The following is a 10,887-nucleotide window of genomic DNA, read 5'->3' on the forward strand; positions in this document are numbered from 1 at the left end:
AAATCAGGATCTAGAAACTCTTTGATTTATCCTTTTTGCTTTTTGGTTTTTGTTTTGAGACAGAGTTACACTCTGTCACCCAGGCTGGAGTGCAGTGGCATGATCTCAGCTCACTGCAACCTCCACCCCGGGTTCAAGCGATTCTCTTGCTTCAGCCTCCTGAGTAGCTGGGATTACAGGCACCCACCATCACACCTGGATAATTTTTGTATTTTTAGTAGAGACAGTATTTCACCATGTTGGCCAGGCTGGTCTTGAACTCCTGACCTCAAATGATCCACCTGCCTCAGCTTCCCAAAGTGCTGGGATTACAGGCATGAGCCACTGCACGTGGCAATCTATACTTCTATTTATTTCTGTTTTACTTCCCTCTTTCAGGGACATATTTACTTGCTTCAACAACAATTTGTGGAATTCTCACTATTTTCCATTCATTCACATCCTCAAAATTTTATATTATACACATGAGATTCTCCAGAAATCTACTTTTCAGTTTCTCATAGCTTTTAGAGCTCCTCCTTTGGGGGCTAATTTTATCTTCATAATACCAAAAGAAATTATTTAAATGTGAGAAGAGTTTTTTCATATTATTATGTCTGTATTACACTGAGCAGTTTCTTATTCACAAAACTGATAACTTTTTGTTCAAATAACTAATTAAGTTTGCTTTGGTGTTGTGGAGATACAGTCATGATGTACATATTACCAATAGGTTATAGTTTGTTTTTTTCTAACTCTGCTTCTGATTGCTGTTTTTTGGAAAGCCAGTATGTAACATTATAGTTTTGTCCTTTGTTTTTTAACATAGAAAAAAATTCATCATAGTTACATTTGGCAATCAGACATTGTCTATTGTGTGTCCTTCAATCATTAGGTCACTTTGTGTGAGCCCAGCATTTTGTCCAGTACCTCACAATTTCAGGCTGAGCCAGTGGAAGGCCGTAGAGTCAGCAAAGTTGTTAAAACAACTGTGGTACGTGGAGAGAGGATGGAGAAACATCTGGGGGATTCTAGTTTAGCCACTGATCTTCCTTCAGCCAAAGATGACTTTGAAGAGGTATAGAAGCATCATCATTTTGTCTTTGTGTGTGTGTGTTTTATGTTTTTTTGCATTTGAAAAGAAAATCGTTTGTCATTGTGCAATTCCATACATGAGTTCATGGAAATGTACAGAACAATTCAAGAGGGTAGAACTCCTGTTTGAATAACTTGCAGAGTAATGTTTCCTCAAACTGTGGTGTTCATTGGTGTCACCTTAACAGCTTTTAGAAGTCCAGATAACTAGGATTTGCTTCTGCTGAATCAGACTCAGAATCTCTGGAGCTGGGATATGATTATACATCTTGTTTAAAAGTCACAGAAGTGTCTTGCTTTGTAAATTAATAAGGGAAAGAAATAAAGACATTGTAAATTATATTTGCTAGCCAATCTTTTCAGATATTATCTGTGATAGACCTTAAAGAAAATTCAGATATATTCCATGTCCATAAAATTTAAAAGCATTTACAATTATTTAAGTTCTGGTTTCCAACAATTAGAAAATGGGTCCGCAGTAACAGATCCACAAACTCTACTAAAAATCCCCAAATTCTGAAAACCAAAACAAATTTTGTAAGTTAATTTGGAAGTAAAACTTGAAATAAATTGGCATGGAGCTATTCTGACATGAAGCCTTTTTACTCTACCTAGAGTGAATGTTTAGTGATCTAAAAATGCGTTTGATTGCAGGATGTCACCTTCACCTCCTCTGGGGTGTTAGCATTATACAGTACAGTCATGTATTGCTTAACCCACTTATGCCAGAGGTTGCAATTTTTTAAATTTTTGCGTGAGTGAAAAATCAGACCTTGGTGATGACCTTGAGCAGTAGGATATAAATAACTTCCACATGCCTAGCGATCACTAGGCATAAGTGGGTTTTATGACAGGGATAGGTGCTGGGAAGTACTCGTTAGACAACTTTGTCATTGTGTGAACATCGTAGAGTGTCCTTACACAAACCTAGGTGGCATAGCCTAGATGTACATCTACTACACACCTAGGCTGTAAGGTATAACCTATTGCTCCTAAGCTACAAACCTGCACAGCATGTTACTGTGCTGAATACTGTAGGCAATTATAACACAATGGTAAGTATTTTCCTATCTAAAAATAGAAGAGGTTTAGTAGATATACAAAATAAAAGATTAAAAATGTTCTACCTGTATAGCATACTTCCCATGGAGCTTGCAGGACTGGAAGTTGCTTTGGGTGAGTCAGTGAGTGAGTGGTGAGTGAGTGTAAAGGCCTAGGACATTACTATACACTACAGTAGACTTTATAAACACTGTACACTTAGGCTATGTTTAAATTTTCCTTTAAGTTTTTAAAATCTTCTTTCTGCAATAATAAATCAGCTTACTGTAACTTTGACTTTATAAGCTTTTACATTTATTTTAACTTTTGACTCTTTTGTAATAACACAAGTTAAGATGCAAACATGTTGCACAGGTGCATTAAAAATTGTTTTTCTTCATATTCTTGTTCTATACACTTTTTTCTGCTTTTAATTTTTTAAATGTATTATTTGTTTCTACTTTTTAAGAATTTTTTTTTTTTTTGCTAAAAACAAAGACCTAAATATGTACATTAGCTTAGGCCTACACAAGGTCAGAATTATCAATATCACTGTCTTCCTCCTCCACATATTGTCCCACTGGAAGGTCTTCAGGAGCAATAACACATGGAGTTGTCATATCCTAAGAAAACAGTGTCTTATTCTGCAATACCTCCTGAAGGACCTGCCAGAGGCTCCTTGATAATTAACTGTTTTTTAATAAGTAAAAGGAGTACATTATAAAATAGTGATAAAAAGTATCACTTTTATAATACTTGATAATGATAAGTGACTGTTACTGATTTATGTATTTGCTATGCATAGTAAATGTATTTACCATACATAAACCAGTAACATAGTCATTTATTATCATTATCAAGTATTATGTACCCTACATAATTGTATGTGCTATGCTTTTATATGATTGGCAGCTTAGTAGGTTTATTTACACCAGCATCACCACAAACATCTGAGTAATACATTGCACCATGAAGTTAGAACAGCTATAGCATTGCTAGGTGACAGGAATTTTTTTAGCTCCATTATAATGTTATGGGACCATGTCATATATGCAGTCCATTTTTAACCAAAATGTCATTATGTAGCATGTGACTGCATATGCATTATATTACCTTGCTAAAATCCAAAAGGGAAAAAAAAATCTAAATTTTGAAACACATCTGGTCCCAAAGTTTTGACTAAGGGATCCTGGGCATGTGCAAACATCTACAAAGTACTTTCGCTATTGGAACATTTTGACACTAAATGCTATATGTGTGTCCTCTACTATACCCATAATATGTATTGAAATCATATATGAATTCATTGGATTATTAAAAGCAAACCTTTTTAAATACTTTTAGTTTTCACATTTTGACAACTGGCAATCTTGAATGGTCAAAAATGAATTATCTATGTTATACTGTTTGGGCCTTGTTTGCTTATTTTTGCCTCTGGTTATTATATTTATCATTAAAATCTCCACTGTAAAAAGGAGTTGGGTGAAGCAAGGAGGAAATTGAAAGTCAATCCATATGGATGTTAGTTAGCAGCTTTTGTAAAGTAAAATAACAAATCTCCCACACAAATGAGAGAAACTAAAAGGACTTGTTAAATAAAACTCCAAACTTAAATCTGCTTCTAGGAATTGTATTTATTTATCCTTTCAAGTTTATGTTTTCATACTGACTATGAATAAAGCAAAGCAATAGATTGTTTGAAAGTGTATAGTTTATGATGAGCTTTGTCTTTTCTTTTCTTCTTACTTCAGGCTTTGAGTTACACAGGTAGCCACATGAAAGTCCACTTACCCAGTTTAGTAGAGAATGAAATCCTGAAAGAGGATGGATCAATAATTAAAAGGTTTGGGTTAGCATGGGGTGATGCTTTGCCAACTAACACCATAAAATTTTTTCCATTTTTAAGAAAAGAAGGAGAGAATCCCTACATCTACCCTAAAGCGGATAGAGAACTGCCTGTATCATAGAGCTTTGGTCAAGTACTGGATCTATCAAAGTGTCATCCCTGTAGTATCCTCTTGATACTTTAAACATAATACTAAGTCATAGCAAGAATGAGACTCATGCTTATACAGTCTGACTCCTTGGGTTTTAGCAAGTCATCAACTTAGTTGAAGCCAGCCTGCTGGTATTCCATTGTGTTGATAGATTCAGAGAGCATAGGAAGAAGAATCTAATTGATAGATCACAAATTAATTTTGTGACCAGCTATATTCAGCTCAATCTTAGTAAATCATTACTTTGAATGGTTTGTGGTTTCTTTTAACGGCTGCTGTATGATTCTGCATGTGAGTGGCAAATAACATAAGCATGAGTTTGATACCCATGAAACAAATGTACCTAGCAATGCTGAAACCTAGGGCTTTAGTGAGTTAAGCAAGTGTCATGAAAGCAGTAAGCAGTACATTTTTGTGCTTATACAAGGGGGCTAACTGTGAGGCACACTGGTCTGCCCTGGTCTCTGTTACGGATTTGATGTATAAACTTGGGCACTGTTCCATAGATCTACTCTCACTTCTCACTGGTCCTCTAACAGCACTGTAAGTATTGAGATTAATAAAATGTGCTCAGCTTCTCAGTGAAAAGACACAATGGAAATCCAAGTTACCATCGTGCTTTTCACTTCACTGAAAAGGGGAGAAAGATTGTCATTCAGAGTATGCTACAAAACTATTTTAAGCCTTTAGAACATAATAATTAGAACAGCAAAATTAAAGGTTCTGTCCCAATTCCACCCTCCAATCAAATGGGAAAAGAGCAGCAGCTAGGAATTTAAAAGAGTGTAATTGCTCTCACAGAACTTAAAAAATGCTACGTGAATTAAGGATAAAATGCCTTTTATACTCTCAACTTTTAAGTCTTTTATTCAATTATTCAGATGAAACCACATAATCCACGCATACCCTAACATCATGGGCTCTTCAAACTGGAATAGATTTAGAGATCAATTAATCCAAAGTTCTCAATTACGGCTGGTGAATTTGAAGCCAGGAATATAGACAACTCCATAGAATTCCCACAGCTAGTTAGTTGTGGAAGCTAGTTAGTTACGGAACTCTATTTGTGATGTACAATGCTTTTTTATATACATTGTTAAAGACATCATATACATGTGTATATTCAGAAACACATTGGCCTACATTTGCCTGCACAGAATATCACGAAATGGCCTATAATGGAGGCTTAACCCCTGGCATCAATGCTATAAGGGCTTCTACTAACTCTTAGTAGAAATAGTCAGAAATGTGCCTTTTTGAAGAAAAATAAATGGTTGCTGAATATTTAGGAAAACATCAGATTTAAATCATTGGAATCAAATTTCAGCAAGAACAAATTTAAGTTTGCTTCCAGATGCAGAACAATTCATATAGTATTAAAGAAAAAGGGAGAGTAGAAGAATGTAAGGGAAGAAGGAAGATGGAAACAAGGATGTCCAAAAAAAGCTGAAAGTATTTTGGCTGAAGTAAGTTATTTTTTAAAAACCAGGATGATCGTAACAAATACATAGAGGTATTGGATAATGGCAGAACTTCCAGCTTCTTAACACTGGGAATCTATAAGGAAAATGCTGGGTAAAGCTACAAAAACTGATCATTTCCTACAGAGGTTTTAAGTGAAGATGCATGATGTATGGTTATGGGGACTCAGGCTCTGGAATCGTTGACTCTCAGCCCCACTCATGCTAACTCTGTTATTTTTTATTTGGACTATTGCTAAAATTCTCTGAGATTCAATTTCCTTATTTTTTATAATAATAGTGTCTGGCCCATAAAACACATTCATCAAATACTTGTGGAATGAGAACCTGCATTTAGAAGTATATAGTGAAAAAGGCTGCTCTGCCTATGGAGTAGCCTTTTTTTGTTCCCTTCCTTGCCTAATAGACTTGCTTTTACTTAAAAGAAGAAGAAGAAGAAGAAGAAGAAGAAGAAGAAGAAGAAGAAGAAGAAGAAGAAGAAGAAGAAGAAGAAGAAGAAGAAGAAGAAGAAGAAGAAGAAGAAGAAGAAGAAGAAGAAGGAAGAAAGAAGAGGAGGAGGAGGAGGAGAAGAAGAGGGAGGAGGAGGAGGAGGAGAAGAAGAAGAAGAAGAAGAAGAAGAAGAAGAAGAAGAAGAAGAAGAAGAAGAAGAAGAAGAAGAAGAAGAAGAAGAAGAAAGTGAAAAGAGCTGAGAATGAGCAAATTACAATATAATTACTTTTAAGTACAGTTACAGGAAAATATTAGTATGACTTAAAATTAGTATGACTATACAAAAGTTATAGCTCTTGGCCCAATGCAGTGGCTCACACCTGTAATCCCAACACTTTGGGAGGCCAAGGTGGACAGATCACCTGAGCTCAGGAGTTCGAGACCTGCCTGGCCAACATGACAAAACCCTGTCTCTACTAAAAATACAAAAAGTTAGCCGGATGTGGTGGTGGGCACCTGTAGTCCCAGCTACTCAGGAGGCTGAGGCCAGAGAATCGCTTGAACACGGGAGGCAGAGGTTGCAGTGAACCGAGATTGCACCAATGAACTCCAGCCCGGGTGACAGACTCTGTCTCAAGAAAAGGAGTTATAGTAACCACCAGTCTATAAGGGAGGCAAGTAAACAACAGACGGTTAAATGGCAAGAAATACACAGAATGAGCAACAAGCGTGAGACTCTGAGAATCTGGAGGAAGCAGTTGTCTGTCAATGGCTTTTCTCTTTTCCCCTTCCTCCCCCACCATCTCCAGATGAAGCCTTAGAGAGCTGGGCAGATCATCTTTTGTTGGTAGCCACCTTCTTATATATTGGTAGACTAATATTTTAGTTTTTAAAGACCGATGCCTCATAGAAAAGTTCTCTGAAAATAGAATTTTGGGAAGTTTGGGTGAGGTTGTGACTGTAAGGTTTAAGCTGGCAGCTAAGGTGTTTCAAATAAATTAAAAACTTTTTTTTAAGCCTGTCAGAAGGTACTTATGGTACTATTTCAGAATGAACCAAACTCTATTAAGTCAGGGCTACTTAATCAAACCATGAATGATTTTATGGTTAGTTTTCAAGAAGATCAAATTAAAGCATGCTTTCATTTATTTAAAATTTTTCTTAAAGAATTAAAAAATACTCGTTGTTCCAAAACACTCTTTAAAAAATCTCACGAATCGTTTTAGAGAGGGGAGCTGTGTTTAAAAGAAAGACATAAAAAGATATCTACAGTTTGTTATGCTGATAGTTTGGTGTGGAAACATCTAAAGGTAAGACATTAAGTACTCAGTGTAATGGTCACCTTCATACCTAACAGCTGCCCTCTAGCAGTGAAAAGAGCGTAATTCTCTCTTGTCTGCTTTTCTCCAGGACAACAATGAGTAAAGCCATTACACAGAAGAGGGCTGTGGTGAAGGACCAGCATGGAAAACACATTGACTTGGAGCACCTGGAGGATGTACCAGAAGCACTAGACCAGGACGACCTCCAGCGCGATCTCCAGCAGCTCCTTCGGCATTTCTGCAAGGAGGACTTGAAGCAAGAGGCCAAGTGAGGGGCTGCCCAGTTCTCACACCAGAAACCACACATTCACTCAATATGCAGCTTCCTGTTTCAGTAGAGGAGTGACCTAACTGGCCTAATTAATGGGATACCCCGACATTTCCACTGTTAGCAAATATACGGCATTTTGTTTTAGTTTTCCCCCATCCTCTTTAACTATAAAGCTAATTTGTGACCAAAGATGGCATCCTTCATACTGGATGCTGTATCCAATACTTTGTTGTGTCTGTGCTAACCTGGGAACTGGCCACCTCCATTGTTCTTTGCTTCTGCACAAGATCCATGAAAATCCATTGATCAGAAGAACTTCACCTGCAGACCTCTTCAAGTGACACTATATAGGAATCCTTCCAAGGGATATCTATGTACAATGTATATAGTTGAAATGCTCAGATGAACAACATATTAAAATTAAAACCACTGCCTATTGTAACTACACTGGGCATCAGAATAAAAGGCCTCTAGAAATTGCTGAACAATGGTTAATTAAGATATTGCTAACACAATCGAGTGATAATATAGTTTTACTGCAAAAGAAGCACTTCAGACCTATTATGTCCTTAGAACTTCCAGAGTAGCCACTGCTCCCAGTTAAAGGTGGGTTAACAGCCTTGCAGAACTGTCCTGAGACAGTATTGCTGGTGCTGGCCAGCCATGGCTTAGGACTCTCCAACAGCCACTCTGAGGGAGGGGAGAAGGGAGCAGAGGCCACACAGAATGAAACGATGGGGTATTCAGTTGCTAGCAGCTACATTGTGTGGCATTCTAGCACCTTCAGGTCTTTAGATTTTGGACAAGTTTTGGCAGGGTATTTTAAAAGCTATAACTACTGTAGTTTTCCAGTTTTCATTGCTGCTTTAGCAAACCACGCTGTCTTACTGGTGGTACTTTCTTCTGGCCACTGCACTGTAGATAATTCATTGGAAACAAGATTTACTCACTACATAAAAGGTTAAACTCCTTCAGTGTGTTGGAGTGGTTTCTTTTTCTTTCTTTTCTTTTCTTTTTTTTTTTTTTTTTTCTTCAGGTTTATATCTTCTCTAATACCTGCATGTGGCATTTAAAAATCAAGACCACGGTCAAACCCCTCTTCTAATCACATTAATTGTTTCCATTCTTTTTACCCTGAGTGAGCACTTTTCACTTTCCAGCTAGGTCTGTTTTTCAGCTTGCAGACGAGATTGAGAAATCCTTGAAAATTTGGTTTTGGTTAAAATTTTTGGTTTATTTATTTGAAATCCACACTCCCTTGGAAACTCTTAAGTGCATTTGTGCACTTCTGTTTGTTTGTCTCAAAGAAGGGACTGTAACAATCTGAGTAATTTCCATGTCCTCTTCCTATTCCTCTAGTGGTTGAAGCTGTGTAGCATTTTAACATATATATATTCACAAATATATTCATATAAACAGTATACATTTTGAATCAGTCATTTGTTAAAGAAAAGTATATTCAATGAAGATGAAATTTAAATAAAAAAGGACAGAGTCTATCCTCCAGGGATTGAACATTTTCCAATTATCTGGTCTTTTCCTGTTGTGCAAAAATGACTCATTGCTCCGAATGTCAAAAACAAATGCGACAAACAATGGCACTTCATCATTTAAAGTAATGTTGCCAAGAGAAAAAATTTCCTGGGAGGGAGGTTTCCCACAAGCCAAATCTCCCAAGCCTCAAATGCTAGCACTTTTTGGCAGTTGGATAGGAAATGAAACATTCTTTGGCAGCCAAAATAAGAGAGGCCGACGGTGAAACTTTTTGAGACACCCTATGGCCTTCTTGTCAAAACCTTCACTGGAGCTCAAGAAAAGCATTTCTGTTGTGTTATTTGCAGTGCAGATGATGTCTGTGTAACAACATAATGGTTATTCACCCTTTTTTTGATTTTGATTTTTGCTGTGTTATCAAAAACTTGAATACTGTGAGAAGAAGTGAATTTTCAGTTGACGAATCAGCATCTTGTTCCCATGGTGATAACACTAATTGAATATATCTATGAGGGCATGTATTAGTTAATGGAAAAAAAAATACAACACTAACAATACATAGCTGCAATGTGTACAATGGCTGATTTAATTAAATAAAATGTACAAGTGTTAAATGTGGCAACAGTGATTTGTTCTTCTTTATCACGAATCTGTGATTTCAGGAGAATAAGAGGTTTTAAAAAGATAAGCTAGATTTGAAACCAACAGAAAGACACAAATTGCTTTTTTTCTTAAGGTTTTTATTTAGTCGCTGAATATGCTATATGCCTGGCACTGGATTAAGCACTGGGATAAATAGATTTTGCCTCTGCCCTCAAGAAATTTTTATTGTTCTTGTTATGCAAAAGGAGAAAATAAGGATTTTTGTTTTGGATCACTACTGAATGAAAGAAAATAGGAATTTGGGGACTTGCAGGAGATGAGAAAGGGCAAGTGGGATTGGCAGCACAGCAAGACTGGTTTGGTCCTCTCCCATGAGGCCATGGCTGTCACTAGACACTTTCTGCCTTTGGGAATAGCAGTTGGCTCTGGAGTTTTCTTTCTGTCTTAGAACCTGATAATTTAAAATTAAATGGATATATTAATATAAATAAAGACAGGGCAGGATGATGCAAAATCAAAATCAGTTGTGTTTGAAGAGTTTTGTTTCATTTTTTGAAAAATCCCTTTACTGTTGCTATAATATTTTTTACAGTAAAAACAAAACAAAAAAGACATGATTTAGAAATTAAGTAGGTTTTACTCAAATCTTATCTGGTATGAGACAGGAAGCTCACTGGATCTGATTTCTATCCCTGGTGGATTTATAGGTCTTCTGAAATTAAAATACCAATTATGCTTGACATTTTTCAAAGAAAACAGTTAAAGTTAAAAATAATTCCAAAGTAGGAGTGTCTGTGTGATCGTCTCTCTCCCTCTCATTTGTTTAACGTGCTGTACTTTCTACTTAGAGCAACTCTGGGCTTGTGTTACTTTGGGTTTCATTAAGGAAATCAAAGCATCAGAGAAGTTTCAGTGTCTCCTCATGTTTAATTATTTGCTGTGCAAAACCCATTTTTGTAAAAGAACTTCAGTGACTCATATGCCGTTTTACAGAAATATATTTAAAGGTAGGGTGGGGGAAACTTCCAGACTGAGAGAAGATTATGCACAACTCATAAATCACTTGTATTAGTCATAAAGAGGTGAAAGTGAGACATATAAGCACTCTGAAACAGGCTTGAATTGAATTTGAAATTAGTTTGCTCGTAGAGTCACTTGATTTATATCATCATGGA

At 36.5% G+C, this 10,887-nt stretch overlaps 1 protein-coding gene across 50 annotated transcripts in view; it reads left to right on the forward strand.

Moving 5' to 3' along the window:
- Nucleotides 1-9,727, forward strand: part of ANK2 (ankyrin 2) — a 686,172-nt gene extending 676,445 nt beyond the window's left edge. For 26 of the 50 annotated variants that reach the window (XM_037986816.2, XM_073017588.1, XM_073017589.1 and 23 more), the window contains 2 exons: nucleotides 875-1,057; nucleotides 7,433-9,727. In XM_037986816.2, the coding sequence (XP_037842744.1) occupies nucleotides 875-1,057; nucleotides 7,433-7,447 (198 nt within the window). In that variant the 3' untranslated portion in view covers nucleotides 7,448-9,727. Of the gene's footprint in view, nucleotides 1-874; nucleotides 1,058-3,866; nucleotides 3,959-7,432 lie in introns of all 50 variants that reach the window. The other 24 variants (XM_073017561.1, XM_073017562.1, XM_073017565.1 and 21 more) reach the window with 4 other exon arrangements.
- The last annotated feature ends 1,160 nt before the right edge of the window (nucleotides 9,728-10,887 follow it).

The sequence above is a fragment of the Chlorocebus sabaeus genome, chromosome 7, assembly GCF_047675955.1.
Source record: "Chlorocebus sabaeus isolate Y175 chromosome 7, mChlSab1.0.hap1, whole genome shotgun sequence".
Classification (NCBI taxonomy): domain Eukaryota; kingdom Metazoa; phylum Chordata; class Mammalia; order Primates; family Cercopithecidae; genus Chlorocebus; species Chlorocebus sabaeus.